This window comes from Perna viridis, chromosome 6 (assembly GCF_037379345.1).
Source record: "Perna viridis isolate PV_CMFRI_1.1 ecotype Kerala chromosome 6, ASM3737934v1, whole genome shotgun sequence".
Classification (NCBI taxonomy): domain Eukaryota; kingdom Metazoa; phylum Mollusca; class Bivalvia; order Mytilida; family Mytilidae; genus Perna; species Perna viridis.
The window spans coordinates 667355-686691 of NC_142450.1; the positions used below are offsets into that span (position 1 = coordinate 667355).

At 33.6% G+C, this 19337-nt stretch overlaps 1 protein-coding gene across 13 annotated transcripts in view; it reads left to right on the forward strand.

Annotated features, from left to right (window-relative positions):
* Positions 1–19337, forward strand: part of LOC148613139 (synaptotagmin-7-like) — a 185115-nt gene that overhangs the window by 89696 nt on the left and 76082 nt on the right. For 9 of the 13 annotated variants that reach the window (XM_088586319.1, XM_088586325.1, XM_088586326.1 and 6 more), the window contains one exon: positions 7208–7231. The exons of the other annotated variants lie outside the window; for them this stretch is intronic. In XM_088586319.1, the coding sequence (XP_088442445.1) occupies positions 7208–7231 (24 nt within the window). The remainder of the gene's footprint in view (positions 1–7207; positions 7232–19337) is intronic. 13 annotated transcript variants of the gene reach the window in all.

A 19337-nucleotide genomic window follows, 5' to 3' on the forward strand; every position in this document is an offset into this window, starting at 1 on the left:
CACAATTTCCCTTTGGTGAAGACATCAGCTAATTACTTAGTGATGCATTGGTCAAAAGTTTTTGAGTATAAATAGCTCAGACCTTCAGTGGTTTTATGGTCAAAGGTTAATCATGTATAGATTAGTTATAATGACCATGTTACTGGTAGTAGGGATTCCAGATACCATCCTCAGTTATAATGACTGTGACTGGTAGTAGTGATTCCAGATACCATCCTCAGTTATAATGACTGTGACTGGTAGTAGGGATTCCAGATACCATCCTCAGTTATAATGACCATGTTACTGGTAGTAGGGATTCCAGATACCATCCTCAGTTATAATGACCATGTTACTGGTAGTAGGGATTCCAGATACCATCCTCATTTATAATGACTGTGACTGGTTGTAGGGATTCCAGATACCATCCTCAGTTTTAATGACTATGTTACTGGTAGTAGGGATTCCAGATACCATCCTCAGTTTTAATGACTATGTTACTGGTAGTAGTGATTCCATATTCCATCCTCAGTTATAATTACCATGTTACTGGTAGTAGTGATTCCAGATTCCATCCTCAGTTATAATTACCATGTTACTGGTAGTAGTGATTCCAGTTTCCATCCTCAGTTATAATTACCATGTTACTGTTAGTAGGGATTCCAGATACCATCCTCAGTTTTAATTACCATGTTTCTGGTAGTAGGGATTCCAGATTCCATCCTCAGTTATAATTACCATGTTACTGTTAGTAGGGATTCCAGATACCATCCTCAGTTTTAATTACCATGTTTCTGGTAGTAGGGATTCCAGATTCCATCCTCAGTTATAATGACCATGTTACTGGTAGTAGGGATTCCAGATTCCATCCTCAGTTATAATGACCATGTTACTGGTAGTAGTGATTCCAGATTCCATCCTCAGTTATTATGACCATGTTACTGGTAGTAGTGATTCAAGTTTCCATCCTCAGTTATAATGACCATGTTACTGGTAGTAGTGATTCCAGATTCCATCCTCAGTTATAATGACCATGTTACTGGTAGTAGTGATTCCAGATTCCATCCTCAGTTATAATGACCATGTTACTGGTAGTAGGGATTCCAGATACCATCCTCAGTTTTAATGACCATGTTACTGTTAGTAGGGATTCCAGATACCATCCTCAGTTTTAATGACCATGTTACTGGTAGTAGGGATTCCAGATTCCATCCTCAGTTTTAATGACCATGTTACTGGTAGTAGGGATTCCAGATTCCATCCTCAGTTATAATGACCATGTTACTGGTAGTAGGGATTCCAGATTCCATCCTTAGCTGTATTGTTTTGAGTGTGTTGAGAGCAATGATTTGTGAAGCTCTGCCAGCAGTTTTACATTGTCTTCCTTAACCCAATCATGTGACTGTATTTTAACTGTATTACCGATTGAGCCAGTACATGAAATTCAATTCCAATTGTCGCCCAAGAGGTGTAGACAATTTTTGAATGGGGGATGGTGAATACAGATAAAGAACTATGGATAAGACTATTGATATTAAACATGTATATTTTGACACTGCGACTTTCTCCGTTAGTTAATTTTTGTCATTTGCAGTGACCAGTAGCTCATGTTTTTGTCTTAATCAGGGGCTATTAATAGAGGTACATGTATTTGATTTCTTTAATTTTATGGTGGGTTGTTAATTAGAAGGGGCTACATTTGGAAGAAATATGGTATATAAATTTATCATGGGAATAAAATGGCCTGTACATCCTATTATCACAAGTCCTTGACTTTTGGATTTTCCAATATATTCATTTACTCTGTTAACAATCACTCATACAATCAGTTGCAATATAAACCCCGGAATAAATAAACCTTGTCTTTATCGATTGGTTTCCCGTTTATTTAATTTTGATCATTTGTATCTGATGATGAAAAATCAGTTTTACAATATGTTATGACAGACCACAGTGATTTATTGTTTCTTTCTGAAAGTAATCTGACTGTGATCTTCGGAACCGTCTGTACTGAAATGGCCTATACATTACTTGTCTGTAGTCCTGAGGCAAATGTTGAATAATAAGCAGTCTTTCTGTCTGTCCTTCAAATCATTGAAACTATATATATATGTTCTAATAATAACCAGATCACATCCTCATGCAATTTGAAACACATCTGTTCAGTATCTGAACTGACCCTTGCATGTGTATAGTATCTGAAATGACACACACACATGTGTATAGTATTTGAACTGATCAGCACATGTGTATAGCATCTGATTTGACCTCCATTTGTTTACAGTGTTTAAAATGACCCCACATGTATACAGTAGCTACACTTATCAATACATGTGTACAGTATCTGAACTGCCCCTCACGTGTGTATAGTATCTGAACTGCCCCTTACATGTGTATAGTATCTGAACTGACCTTCACATGTGTACAGTATCTGAACTGAAGCTCACATATGTACAGTATCCTAACCAACCCATACATCTATGCAATACTAGAACTAATCAACAAATGTTTACACCTGATCAATACATGCTGGACCAGAACTGACCCTGTCCCTCACATGTTCACATTATCTGAACTGATCAATACATGCTGGACTGGAACTGACCCTGCCCCTCACATGTTTACATTATCTGAACTGATCAATACATGCTGGACCGGAACTGCCCCTGCCCCTCACATGTTTACATTATCTGAACTGATCAATACATGCTGGACCGGAACTGACCCTGCCCCTCACATGTTCACATTATCTGAACTGATCAATACATGCTGGACTGGAACTGACCCTGCCCCTCACATGTTTACATTATCTGAACTGATCAATACATGCTGGACCGGAACTGCCCCTGCCCCTCACATGTTTACATTATCTGAACTGATCAATACATGCTGGACCAGAACTGACCCTGCCCCTCACATGTTTATATTATCTGAACTGATCAATGCATGCTGGACCAGAACTGACTCTGCCCTTTACATGTGTACATTACCTGAACTGACCCTCCTATGTGTACAGTATCTGATCTTACCCATACATGTATGCAGTACCAGAACTGACCACAATATTAAATCCATTGAACTACTGCACTATCTCATTTAGTATAACTTTAAGAGGTTATAGGTAATACATAGGGCATTAGAGAAAACATTTTATTGCTGATCTACTTCAGATGTCCCTGGATAACATTCTTTTCATTTTTGCTAGAATCTTTGTTCCTTTGATTACTCTTTTAGGCTATTTTTTATGAAAAGCAACCAGAAAGGGGTGCATTTCTCTTCATTGTCCCCAAATAGTTATATGAAAGCGATTTTAATATAGTACACAAACAAATCTGCAGTTCTGTGAGGGATTTGGTGCTGTCACCTTCAGTGTCATCTTGATTCCATAGATACCTGGTTTTGGTTGGTTGATTTTAATAAAATTTTACAGCAAGGTTTCCAACCACATAAGGAAGGTTGGTATTGATTATTTTTTTAGGGTGGGGGGGGTTATGACCCCTAACTGTTGAGGAAATATGCCAAAAAGGAGTCATAAACCATCATTTCATGGAATTGAACAACTTAACTCCAGTAAAAATCTTAATAATAAAAACGTTATTAAAAAAAATTTTATCACACAAATCTCATCTCCCAATGGATGGATTGATTTACCATAGAAACCATAATCTAAAGAATCTATGTGCAGATTTATATAAATGGGGTTTATGTTGTAAACGATTTTGGGGTGTTGTTGTAAATCAATTTTCTGTACTAATGGGGTTGTGACTAGCATGACAACACATGCAATTTTATGTTTTAGGGGTTTAGACTAAAGCTGTTTAGGAGTTAAGGGCCAAAAAAGGGCCACTTTGATTCTGTTCAAATTTTTATTCTGAATCAGATATCTAATTGCAATTTATTGCCATCACTTGGTGTCCATCATCGTCGTCTTCATTAACAATTTTTCAAACTCTTCTACTCTGACACTACTTAACCAATGGGAACCAAACTTGGTATGAATGTTTCTTGGGGTATCCTGCATAGAATTGATGTGGGTATTTTTTATCAGTGGAAAAACATGTCTGCCATTACTAAAAATAGAACATAGGGGTCAGGCAGAAGTTTTTTGCATATATCTCCAAAACCATAAGGTTTAGCCAAATTCTTTGAATTTTGAAATGATCCTTATTATAAGGGTTACAAAAGTCTTTAGGGATTGAAGTTGTCAGACGACTCCTTGTAAGAATTGATGCCCTTGAAAGTTAATAATTACTTTTTTTTACAGTTTTCAGCCAATGTCTTGAAAACTATTATAGATAGAAAGAAACTTTCAATTGCTGAAATGATCCTTATGATAAGTCGTACCAAGGTCTTCTTGTGTCAAACTTGTTGGACAACTCCTTGTTTAATTTTTTTACCTAGAAAGACAGAATTTAACCAGGTGAGCGATTCAGACTCCTGGGAGCCTCTTGTAGATTGTCAGTTTCTGCAAGAATCAGGCAGTGAGTGAAACATGGTATAAAATATTAACCCACCACTTCGACATTGTAATTTGGCTTTATGTACCATTAAAATGAAGAAAAAAGTTTTATTGAAATGTTGAACATTTTAGGGGGAAGTTGTTTCTATAAAAAAAACTTGATTTTCCAATAGAAAAAATCCAGTGATGTAGAGATCAAATCTATTGTCAGTTTGGTGCATGTTTCTGTTTTTTTCCCATTTTGCCTGATTTTCAGAAAGACTTGTCCTTATTGTTATTTTACTATGATATTGATCTTGAAAACTTGTTCCATTAATTATTCCACTTGGAGAAAACACTGAGCTGTATGGAGTAAACTCAGAAGTGTTTGTATACATTTTTTGTCTCAAAATTTTGCAGTAATAGAATTACAGGATCACAGTAATTAAGGTTTTGGTTTTTTTTTTGGCTGATATTTTCAGTAATAAGTACATGGAATTTAGAGAGAGCTTGCTTAATATTAAGACTTGGTCATGTATTGGTGTTCTAGCTTTATTGAAATCAATTACAAAATGTATGTAAATACTGTCTACAACTATGGCAGGACAGCTTACCTGCATTGTAGTAGGTATTAGATTTAAATAGCCAGTTAATTGACTTGGCTTCAGCCGAATCGGTGTGTCACTGGCTGATTGCCACTGATTGGTGTAGAGTTCATCGAATCGGTGTGTCACTGGCTTATTGTCACTAATTGTTGAAGAGTTCATCTGTCACTGGCTCATTGTCACTGATTGGTGTAGAGTTCATCAAATCAGTGTGTCACTGGCTTATTGTCACTGATTGGTGCAGAGTTCATCAAATAGTGTGTCACTGGCTTATTGTCACTGATTGGTGCAGAGTTCATCGAATCGGTGTGTCACTGGCTAATTGTCACTGATTGGTGCAGAGTTCATCAAATCGGTGTGTAACTGGCTTATTGTCACTGATTGGTGCAGAGTTCATCAAATAGTGTGTCACTGGCTTATTGTCACTGATTGGTGCAGAGTTCATCGAATCGGTGTGTCACTGGCTTATTGCCAGTGATTGGCACAGAGTTCATCAAATAGTGTGTCACTGGCTTATTGTCACTGATTGGTGCAGAGTTCATCGAATCGGTGTGTCACTGGCTCATTGTCACTGATTGGTGCAGAGTTCATCAAATCGGTGTGTCACTGGCTTATTGTCACTGATTGGTGCAGAGTTCATCAAATAGTGTGTCACTGGCTTATTGTCACTGATTGGTGCAGAGTTCATCGAATTGGTGTGTCACTGGCTTATTGCCAGTGATTGGCGCAGAGTTCATTGAATTGGTGTGTCACTGGCTTATTGCCAGTGATTGACGCAGAGTTCATCGAATTGGTGTGTCACTGGCTCATTGTCACTGATTGGTGCAGAATTCATCAAATTGGTGTGTCACTGGCTCATTGTCACTGATTGGTGCAGAGTTCATCAAATAGTGTGTCACTGGCTTATTGTCACTGATTGGTGCAGAGTTCATCGAATCGGTGTGTCACTGGCTTATTGCCAGTGATTGGGGCAGAGTTCATCGAATTGGTGTGTCACTGGCTTATTGTCACTGATTGGTGCAGAGTATCAAATCAGTGTGTCACTGGCTTATTGTCACTGATTGGTGCAGAGTTCATCAAATCGGTGTGTCACTGGCTTATTGTCACTGATTGGTGCAGAGTTCATCGAATCGGTGTGTCACTGGCTTATTGCAGTGATTGGCCCAGAGTTCATTGAATCGGTATATCACTGGCTTTTTGTCACTGATTGGCATAGAGTTCATCGAATCGGTGTGTCACTGGCTTTTTGTCACTGATTGGTGCAGAGTTCATCAAATCAGTGTGTCACTGGCTTATTGCCAGTGATTGGTGCAGAGTTCATCGAATCGGTGTGTCACTGGTTAATTGTCACTGGTGTAGAGTTTGATCCTTGCTGATGACAGTATTATTATGTGAGTCAAATGATGCTCTCCTGTTATACAATATAAAACCAACTAAATTAAATATCTGACATTGTGTGAAATAATTGGTAATGCTACGTATATATGTCAATGAGAAATTTACCAGGGCAATTTATTATGTTCATTTCTATGCAATTTGCATTCAATCTTGTCAAAATCTGTAGTCAAAAATCAGTAGGGAAAATATAAACAATAAAGAAAATTAATACAATAATATAATAAAAGATAATATGATACAATGATGTAATAATAAAAAATAATATCATACAGTAATATGATAAAATATAATATAATACAATATAATAAATGATAATAATAAATATCCTGTTGCAAACTTAGAATTACATGTATTACACCTGTCATAGGCGACCTTTTCTAAAAGGTCACATGTTCTTTTGTGTATTATGTTATTAACTGATGATATATGGTTCTTACTACAGCTCTCTGTAAATCAGTTCCTTTCTTTGTCTGTCTGTTCACAAATACTGTACAATATCTCAAAATATCTTCATGGATGGAATTTGAAGTTTCCTTTCAGGTTTCATTGTTTATTATTTTTAAAATTTTTGCCTTTCAGGTTTTTTAAGTACTTAAAAAGGTGGGGGATGAGTTAAGGGGACAAATATGTAAAACAAATTCTTAAGTGCAGTTGGAGGTATATACTTCTAAAGACTTTGAAATTTATTTGAAATACTTTGTTGACTTCAAATTAACTAATAATCTATGACTGATTGACTGAATTGTTTTTATGTGCTGTAATGAATACTTGATGTTTATAATTTCAGTATAATAAATGGCCTTCTAGACAGGTAATGTCACTGTTGTTTCTAATGTTGTTCTATGATTGTTTTGTGTCAAATTATAATTTTTTATCAAATATTTTTTGCAATTTGGTTTTTTAACTGTATATTATTTTTACCATTTTTGTCATCTCTTCTTTGTTATGTGTAAATTGGGTCCTGACCGCTGGCACCACAAAACTTGTAAGTCTGTTGAATATTCTTAACTATTTGAAATAAAAAACAAAAAGGAGGTATATGGCACACTGTTCTTGTCAAAAGTATGGGAATAGAATGTGATGTAAAATTTTGAGTGTGTAATTTTACATCACATTTTATTCCCATAATTTTGGTGACAATGGCATGCCAGAGAGGCACCATGAAAGTTAAAAATATTTTACCAACTTTGTGTTGTTTGGGTTAGTCAGTTTCCCTTATGCTTTTTTTGTTTGTAATGTACTGTGTGTGTGGAATGTCTTATATCAATTACTGTACATAGAAAATCTGTACATCAGCTATTGTGCATATCCATATTTGGAGATCCTTCCCCCAAACATGAAAGCCATCAGAATATTAATGGTCAGCTAGCAGTGTTTTACTGTAAATCAACTTTGGATCTATGAAAAGGGACTGTAATTTAGAATTTGTGTTTTCATCCTGTCAGGCTGCAGTTGTCTCCCTTTATGCAGTTCTGCTTATGATCCTGCAATTAAAAACAAATAAACCTTCATTAATTCTATTTGACCTAATTTTTATCTGTTTGACCTAATTGACCTGAACTTGTTTTGAGGAAAATTCATGGTGATCATCTGTTTTTTTTTTCTCTAAATAATTATGTTAAAAAAGCATAGATAAACTTATTATTTTACCCTAGGGATAGTTTTTCATACTACAAACATTTGACTGTGCTATTTTATGATGATTGTTGTTGATAACTGCTTGATTGTTTCTCAGTTTTTTGTTAGATATTCTGTTTTGATTTCCTATAATTCAGTAAATGATGAATAAATGTTAAATATGGTTTGTTTTACAGGGGAAAATGTGTTAAGGTTAATATCTGAATATATGAAATCTGTTAAATGCTTTTGTTAAGAAAAGCAAAAATACTGGAATGCTTATAAAGTAGGTAGATGTCAAACAAGTACTATCTTTAAAAAAAGATGGCCAACGCAGTTAAATTTTGTTCTTTTTACCTATAAGTTTCTACATTTCATTCAAGAAAATAACACATGGCACTCAATTTCAATTATCAATATTTTACAATTTATAACCTTAATATTTCATGGTTAAGTCTTTCACCTTTCACTTAACTGTTGACTATAGAATTTAGCTATTAGAATTTAGACAACTTTTGATTTTTGGGATCAGTAGGTCAAAGATCAAGATTTACATTCTTTGTAAAATGAAGATTTTTATATGACCACGAACACTTTTAGTGGTATAATGGTGTCACCCCATTGTTGTCATTGATGTTGTTGTCGTTGTTGTTGTTGATGTTGTTGTGGTTGATGTTGTTGTCATTGTTGTTGTTGATGTTGTTGTTGTCATGGTTGGCATCTGTAGTTTATTTAGGATAACTTGAGTTATAGTTATCTGATCTTTTTGAATGCATTGTTTCTACGGACATGATAGAGGGCCCTACAGTTTTTGGATGTTTCTGCATCACCCCTTTTGGAAATGAGGGGCTAAAAGAGGAAAAATTAAGTGTTATTATTAGAATTGATGGGAAAAGCTTATATTGTTGATTTGATTTTTACGATCAGATGTCAACCCATGTTTTCTTTTAAATTCTGTTCCAAAATTTTTTTACAAGGTAAGCATCTTTTTAACCATTTTGGAGTCAAAGGTTACAAAGTTGGGCCATGCCCCAAAAAGTCAGCTGTTTAATTTTTTGATCCAATATTGAAAGCTTTATTACTTTTGGATTCCTTACAAAGATCCCTTCCTGCCTGCATTTTAATCTGATTTCGGATATCATTCAAGTTATGAGGGGTCAAAGGGGTCAAACTCAATTGAACTTTGTGCTGTATTGTGTCCAAACAGAGTTAGTTGTTGTATCCATAATGAAATGTATAAGTCCCTATTCTTTAGTGTGTTAGAAACAAATGTTGTGTCTGCATTTGCCCCAAGTGAACCGAGTTGGACCACTTGGGTTATATCATGCTGTGCTCCGGAAAGGTCTTTATTGTCTCGGACAGGGGAAACTGGCTTTTGTTTCAATAGCAAGTGAAATAAGTTAAGAAAATAATTTAATTGAAACAATTACAAGGCCTGATAATGTACTAGTTCCTTATCAGACATTATTTTATCTTATTTTTAACCATTCTTTCTGTTTCCACAGAAATGGATAGAAATGTTGGATAGAAAGAGTTATATTGTGACCTATAAAATGGAAAACAACATCGAACCACTTGATTTATAATTGAATCAATGTATGAAAGTTGAATAACCGTTTCAAGGACATCTTAAACGATGTTTGACGACTTTTGATTACAGGATTATGTCTTAGAATTACATGACACAGAAGTACCTCGTAGAACATTGACATCCTGGCTCTGATGACAAAGCGCTAGACCAAATATAATGAAGTTATTGCTGTTTTTGTTTCATTATGTCTAGATATTTTTTATACTGGATTAATGAGGGTACTCCTAGGACCAGATGAGACAGTGGCTGCTGTCTGAATAAATGTTTAGAACAGGATTTACAAGTACATGTAATTCAGAAACTAAGGGTCATTAGTCATTGATAATTATATCCCTTGCAAACAAAAGTGTGGTGAGAGGCATATAGGAATCACCCTGTCTGTCAAGCCATTTGTTTGTTCTTGCCTACTCAAATTGAAATTTTATTTGAAGGTATTTTAGGTGTGCATAATAGAGTATGATAGTTGTCTGTGAATTTCAAAGGGAGACAATCGTACTTAATGGTTGAAAGTTTTAATATCTAACTCCATTGAAGTGGGGGTGTTTCCCTTGTTAGCTTTTTTACTGTATATTTAGATTTGTCTTAGGCAGTAAATTTGGCAGCTATTTCAAATGTTGAATGTTAAAATCCTCATTTCTGGGCAAACAATAATGGTGTCTTAGTAAATCATAGTAATTCTGCTTAGTAACTGGATTGGAGTCATCAGCATTGTTTTTTGTTTTTGATTTTTTTTGCTGTGCCAAATCTCAAACTTTATATCAATGTCAGTACAATACACTACATTGAGAATAAAACATAGCAAAATCTGTATCACATGCTGTATCATCCTGGGAAACTTATAATCTGTATCACATGCTGTATCATCCCAGGAAACTTATAATCTGTATCACGTGCTGTATCATCCCGGGAAACATATAATCTGTATCACATGCTGTATCATCCCGGGAAACTTAAAATCTGTATCACATACTGTATCATCCCGGGGAAACATAATCTGTATCACATACTGTATCATCCCGGGAAACTTATAATCTGTATCACATACTGTATCATCCTGGGAAACATATCAGCCAGGTGGCTTTAGCCGAATCAAATGAGGAAAAGTATTTTCAGAAATGGGAAGTATGGTAGACCACATTAACTAACAGCAAGGTATATAACACAAAGGAACTATAGAGGTGGACACAAAAACAATTAGAGTGAACCACATAAATACTGTATAACGTCAGTTTTTAAGTTAAAAGAAAAAATTCCTATGTGCCTGATACGGTGAGATGCTATGTTTTGTTGAGAAGTTAAAAATGGATTTAATGTACTAGTAATGGACCCATTGGAAATTACCAATAATATGATTTTATTACATAGTAATTTTAATATTGGCTTTATAGGTATAGGTCCATTTTGGCATGATGCAAGGCAGAAGGCCAATATGATGAGCCGAGGGCTTATAACTCTACCATTATGATAATCACTATGTAGTGATACCTTTATTATGTGACTATAGGTTTTAACTAATATGTTATGTAGCCTAAACAGCTGAAGTAAGTTTGAAAAAAAAATGTACAATTTGTAAGATTACATTAATGGACTTACCATAGCTGTAGTTTGTCATGAGAGTAAGTAAGCATGAAGAGTAAGCATGAAGAATTTAATAACCTTCAAAGACACTTATAAGGTCTACAGAATATAGAAGGTCAACCATTTGCAACATCATGGAAGGATGCAAAGTTTTTTTGTTGTTTTTATATTTTACTTTATTGGATTAAAAAAAAATTATCCACTTATGTTCTAAACTGCCATGTTCAATCAGTTTTTGTTATCTTGTGTTTATATTTCCACAAATCTTTTGTAACTCTTTAATTCACTTAAAAGTCCTAATTTTTTTTTGAAGTTTCACATTATATTGTAGTCAAAAATTTTCAAATGATATGGATTGGAACCTGACCAATATTGAAAAAAATCAATATTGACTTTTTGATATTGGCCAGGTGACAATTTTATATCATAAGGGCAGTTTAAGTTGTAATAAAGACAATTCTATAGAGTTAATAACTGAGTAAGTACTTTTCTGTTGAAAAATTAAGCAAAATGTGTGTAAGGTGTGGCACATAAAGAGATTTTATTACATTTATTAAGGTATTTTTACCTCATAATGATGAATGTGTTTATAAAGTTTGCCTTCTTAAGGTTTTGATTCATCAAGTTTTAGTTGAAATACACCATGAAAAATTGGTGGGAAAATTTTCCTGCACTTTTCCTTAAATAAGCAATCAAAAAATATCTAAATCACAGATACTTCAGGATAAATGTAAATAGCTTTTCAGTTGTTTTCTAGATGTGCTGAAAATATTTTAGGCAAAAATGACTACATTTGGAAGAATGATGTGTCGCCCATTGTCTGATTCTTACACAGAATGGTACTTAATAACTTATAGTAGCACAGCAGCATACTGAGATAGAAAGTATCAGGCAGAAAAAAAACAAAGGAATATGACAAAGAGATATAAATCCATATCTATTGTGTAAATCAATTAGTATGTTCATTAGTATCCTACATGTACTAAAAGCCAGCATCCTGTTTTGAACCTTAATGATTGTCCACCTTACGATATCCTGTTGTAAGAATAGATTCTATATAATTGAATTTAGCAAACCAGTGTCTGGTAATTGATGGTAGAAAGTAGATTTAGGGACTGAATTGACAACAAACCCGTGCCCAGTAATTGATGTTAGAATTTAGATTAAGGGACTAAATTGAGAGAACCTGGATCATAAAAAAATATACAGCAAGAAAATTTCAAGAATTTTTCATGAAAAAAGAAACCAATGCTTTGTTTTTTACTGTAAGCATTCTAATGAAAGTACTTTCTAACAGGTGTTCAATGTCAGTATTACAATAAATATAATGGCTCTTGCATGTCAGTATTCCAACGAATCTAATGGCTGTTACATGTCAGTATTCTAATTAATCTAATGGCTGTTACATGTCAGTATTCCAATGAATCTAATGGCTGTTACATGTCAGTATTCCAACGAATCTAATGACTGTTACATGTCAGTATTCCAATGAATCTAATGGCTGTTACATGTCAGTATTCCAACGAATCTAATGGCTGTTACATGTCAGTATTCCAATGAATCTAATGGCTGTTACATGTCAGTATTCCAATGAATATAATGGCTGTTACATGTCAGTATTCCAATGAATCTAATGGCTGTTACATGTCAGTATTTTAATGAATCTAATGGCTGTTACATGTCAATATTCCAATGAATCTAATGGCTGTTACATGTCAGTATTCTAATGAATATAATGGCTGTTGTCAGTATTCCAATAAATCTAATGGCTGCTATTTGACTTTTTATTATTTTTTGGTATTATAAATTCTTTATAAAGACTATTTTTCTCTGATATTTTTACTCCCTCTTAAAATGGGAGGTATATAGTGAATATTCTGTCTGTGCCTGTGTCAGTCCTTTCTCAGTCCCTATCTCAACTCCTCTGAAAGTGCCTTGCGGATATCCATGAATATTGGCACAATTTCTTCACCAAATAATGCTGTTGTGAACATTTGGGGTATCCTATATGGTTTCTGGGAATTGGATACAGTCAGCGTCCCCTGTTAATTAATTAGTTAAAGCCATTTCAGTTATTTCTTATTTCACCAAAACATCTTTTCTCATATATTGTCCATCCAGTTAAAAATAAAGACCAGTATTGTCCCATACTCAACTTGTACATGTTTCCATCCTATCTAACATTGATCAATATCCTTTAAAATCACACCCTGTTTTTTTTGTTTTGATGCACTTTTCTTACATTTCCAGTTTTACTTTCTGTTGATAAAATTTGGTTACAACTAAGGAAAACTAGTTGCTCACGCCAAATATATTCTTAAATTTTTTAATTAAACAGAAGCATTAATTAGTTGTAACCATTGATATTACATGACACATTTATCTCCATCCTTTAGAGTGATTAGTGGTGAAGCCTGATGTTTATTAAAAAGGAGGGGAGTAAATGGCCATACTAATTTCCCTTGAAAAAATAAAAAAATATGCATCTTATTCACTTGTTTTTAAAATATAATTCTAAATGACAGACGTGCTTGATTATCTAATTAACTATATTACTTTCTGAGTATTTTGCAATGTTTTGACATTTTTGAAACTTGAAAATTTCAGTACATTCACTCCCCTATAACTAACTATGGCAATTATTTAGATGTTGTATAATGTCCACTTCAGAAATCCAGTGAAAAACCAATATACAGTTATATGGTTTTGATGAGGGAAAAATGTGTGTGTAACACAACTAATAAATGATAATATAATAATGAAATATTAGAAATCAATTTGACTTTGTTTTGTTGCCGAGACGGCTCTATCGACCGCTTCATGGCCACTTTCATTAGGTCCAGTGTTTGTTTTGTTGCAGAGACGGCTCTGTGGACAGCTCCATGGCCACTTTCATTAGATCCAGTGTTTGTTTTATTGCAGAGATGACTCTATTGACCGCTTCATGGGCACTTCATTAGGTCCAGTGGTTACTCGTAGGAAAAGATGTACATTATTCAATAGTTCTTAAAGTACTGTTCCATGGAAGTACATTAGTTGATTGGTCATAGGAGGAACTGTAAATATTTTTACCCAAAGCATCTACTATTGATATTAGTATCTACCTCCGAGTAATCCTTGTGAAAATACCACAGGTAATAGTTTGTTATTGAGGGGGAATAAATTTACTTTTCCCTAAATGAAGAGTCAATAAATGTTTTATCTATTTGAACCATCATTATGTCTTCTTAATCCTCCAGAGTCTGCCAACTATAATTACTGATTGTTGTCTAATCCCACACTGTACAAGATTTGAATGTCACTCAAGAATAAACCCAAAGAACATCTCAACTAGATAAAAAACAAAAAATACCAATCATATAAATACTGGAGATAGAAGAGGAAAAATATAAATACAGCAGTATCCCTTGATTAATAGTGAAAAATCTGTTGACAATGTAAACAGAACCTTCTTTTGGAGTAATTAGTTGCTATGTTACACTTTATTCACTATTGTTGTTTCATTTAATTGTGTGGGTATCAACTTTAAGGAGTAAAGGGAAGGGGGCATTTTGTTTGGTACTTGAATATGTGCTTTGTGTGTGGGTCAAAGATTTTTTTTAATGGACTTTTTCTCTGCTTTATAAAGTCTGGTAAAATTACTACCAAAGCTAAACCTTTTTTGCAGGATACTAAAAACAAACTTTTTATTTGTATTTAGTATTTTGCAGAAGTATGTTTCACAACACTTTTTGAGACAGAAGTAATTTCAATAATGAATGGAGTTCAGGTTTGTGACAAAGTTATAAGGAATTGATGACTGCTGTTTTCATTTCCCTGTTTATGAGTAAATTAAAAGTTCTGGTAAATCAAAATTCTTTTGAATGATATACTCTGGGGCCATTGTTAAGTCAAATTAGAACGAAAATGGTAAAACCTAGAGTATATAGAATGGCATTTTTACATACACCATCCTTTGGCGGTGGAGGGATGGAAACAGCCCAGATTAACTAACATCACAATATGTTTGTTTCTACACCAATAAGACAGCCCCAAGACTATTAAGAACTAATTAAGAATTGTTTTTCATTTAATTAAACAATTATAAAGTTGACAGGATTGTCCCTCTCAATATAGCTTCATATTCACGTGTGTGATGCCAATATTTATCTATTGTTTCTTTATTTTCATGGTTCAGCATCACCCATGAAAACTAGGAAAATAAATACCCCACGAATAATGAAACCACAGTACTGAAGTATAATAATGAAACCACAGTACGGAAGTATAATAATGAAACCACAATACGGAAGTATAATAATGAAACCACAGTACGGAAGTATAATAATGAAACCACAGTACTGACACATAATAATGAAAGCACAGTACTGAAGTATAATAATGAAACCACAGTACGGAAGTATAATAATGAAACCACAGTACGGAAGTATAATAATGAAACCACAGTACTGAAGTATAATAATGAAAGCACAGTACTGACACATAATAATGAAAGCACAGTACTGAAGTATAATAATGAAACCACAGTACGGAAGTATAATAATGAAACCACAGTACGGAAGTATAATAATGAAACCACAGTACTGACACATAATAATGAAACCACAGTACGGAAGTATAATAATGAAACCACAGTACTGAAGTATAATAATGAAACCACAGTACGGAAGTATAATAATGAAACCACAGTACTGAAGTATAATGAAACCACAGTACGGAAGTATAATAATGAAACCACAGTACTGACACATAATAATGAAACCACAGTACTGAAGTATAATAATGAAACCACAGTACGGAAGTATAATAATGAAACCACAGTACTGAAGTATAATAATGAAACCACAGTACGGAAGTATAATAATGAAACCACAGTACTGAAGTATAATAATGAAACCACAGTACTGACACATAATAATGAAAGCACAGTACTGAAGTATAATAATGAAACCACAGTACTGAAGTATAATAATGAAACCACAGTACGGAAGTATAATAATGAAACCACAGTACGGAAGTATAATAATGAAACCACAGTACGGAAGTATAATAATGAAACCACAGTACTGAAGTATAATAATGAAACCACAGTACGGAAGTATAATAATGAAACCACAGTACTGACACATAATAATGAAAGCACAGTGCTGAAGTATAATAATGAAACCACAGTACGGAAGTATAATAATGAAACCACAGTACGGAAGTATAATAATGAAACCACAGTACTGAAATATAATATTTATTGTTCAACGATGTAAACACCTTTACATTAATTTGCACAATATGATTCAACTGTTCAGGGCTTATCCAGCCATTTTGAAAAGGAGGGGTGCCAGCCAAGGTTCCTCAGAAAAGGGGGTGCTAGGACAATATATGTCATTTTTTTGTCAATTTTACACATGAAAATGCAAAATTTTTAAATAAAAAAGGGGGTGCCAACAACTACAACCAAACCAATTGTCAATTTAATCAATATGTATACTGTAATTGAGCATTTTAGGGATAGATTACTCTTTCAAAATCCTCAATTTTCTAACATTCTAATGAAAAAACTTTCCAATGTCTCCAGTGATGTGGAGATTTCATAGTGGTTTTGAGTAAAGACATTTTTGTGTGAGAGTATATTGTCAGGTGGGTTTCAGACATGCATGCTTAAGATTTTTCTTATTTTCGTCTGATCTTTACAAAGACTTGTACTTGAAATATTATTTGATCCTCTTTTGGCTCTGAGTGAACTTCAGTTGAAACAATTACCAAGGTGGCAGTTTAAGTTTAATCATCATTTAAGTCCTTTGTGATTTGATGTTATAATGATTGGGAAGCAGTTTCTTCTGTAATGGATTTCCTTTTCTTCAAATTAATTTGGCATGATTGTTTTTGGTTTGAATCTCTCATTACTCTAATCAAATAAGTGCTTTTGTCCCAAGTTGATTCTATACATGAAAAACAAACTTTTTGAATGTCAAAATGTTGTTACCTCATTAAGTATTGAAAGAAAAAAGGAATTGTAACGTCATTTTCACTTACTGTACTTTTGAGATTTATGGACCAGAAGTTTGCACATAATTTAAATGATACTTTTCTGGAATTGAAACAAACATTTTAAAAGGTCATTAGTATTGCCTTTTAAAACCAGTGTTGATGTGATAGTTGTAGATCAGAATTTACTGTAAATCTTATTATTTTTGTGGTCAATATATTTCCATTTCTTTCACAAGAAAGACAACTATACTGCAAAAAGCAAGGCCTGAGAGAAGTCAGTTTTTTATTACATACATGAGAATTATTTGTGAAATTCCTTTGATAACAAGAAACCTGTACATATCTGGTGGTCTTCTTAGTTCTTTATTATTATTGGTAATTGAAATTGTTTTCGTTAATTTTGAATTTAAGGACACTTTATTATATTCTTCTGTAAATTAATTACAATTTATATTCAGAGCTGTGTCCATACTTGTTTCAATTTTTCAGGGTTCTACCTTTGTGATCTTATCATGCTGTGCCATGTGAAGCATTTTATTGTTCAATACAAGTACATGAGTTGAATCATTCTAACAATAATAAGTTCTGATAATTATATAGATATCATGTACTTAACTTACTTAAATATAGTCTTTGAAGAAAGTAAGTCTCTATAAGGCCATAATAAAAAAATTCTTAGATTCTGATCCAATTTTAAAAAAGAATTGGGTGGGGTGAACAAATTTCATTTTTTTTCCTACAGTAACTGACACTCCTGCCACAGACAAGCATAATTGTTGTTATGATCTATGAGTGCTTGGTAATTGATTTTACAAACAGATCTAAAAAGCACTGTCAAAGTAAATGTAAATCTACTGTTACCAGTTTTCATCAATTTTTTCAAAGAAAAAGCATTGAAAAAGTATGATATACAAACTGGATGTTTTGTGAATGACAATTATTATAAAACAGGTCACAAGACATAGAATATTTTTGGAAATTTGAGTTGAGCATAGTTTTTCAAAATACAAAAAATTGGGACAGGCGTGAAAAATTGAGTCAGCGATGATGAGAATGTAGAATTTTTTTAATGGCTTATTCTTCATTCATTGGTTGTTATGACCTCCCATCAGCTTTGAAGTAAAAAAATTCCTTTCAAATAAGGATTTTACCTTTCATGAATCTCTGACACATCATGTACATTGACTTACAATAATTGTATATTATCTAATCTGTTGTCAGTAGTTTTAGCTTCTGTTCAATATCAGCGTTCTGTATTAGTCGGGGTATACCTACATGTAGCACACAACAGGTGTAACTTTCTGTAACTTTCTGTATGAGTCAGGGTATACCTAACACAAAATACATGTAACTTTCTGTATGAGTTAAGGTATACCTAGCACACAACAAGTGTAACTTTCTGTATAAGTCAGGGTATACCTAGCATATAATAAGTGTAACTTTCTGTATGAATTAGGGTATACTTAGCACACAACATATGTAACTTTCTGTATGAGTCAGGGTATACCTAGCACATGACACATGTAACTTCCTGTATGAGTTAGGGTATGCCTAGCTCACAACATGTGTAACTTTCTGTGTGAGTTAGGGTATACTTAGCACACTTCATGTGTAACTTTCTGTGTGAGTTAGGGTATACCTAGCACATAACACATATAACTTTCTGTGTGAGTTGGGGTATACCTAGCACATAACACATATAACTTTCTGTATGAGTCAGGGTATACTTAGCACATGTAACTTCATATTTGATTTGTCATTAGTTGTTAACTATTGACCTCTAAGGACTTGAGTGATAACAACAGTCACTTCTTTTTTAATTAAACTCTTCAACTTCAATAAATGTTATAATGAGATTTTTAGTTCCTTTTTATATCATTTTTGGTTCATTATCAATAGATGGAATTAAAATCAATTCTTTACTTACCATGATATATATATATATGCATTGATTGATATCAAATTTCAAATGTCAAATATGGACAAATTGTGAAATCAACAAGATCAAAATTACGATGAGGAGACTTTAATATAGGTAGTCTAGTATGAAATCCATAGCTGCTTTTTCTATGTTCATTTCCAGGGCAAAATGAACACATCCCATCAATCAATGTCTCTGTATGATTCATGATCGAAAACATGATTA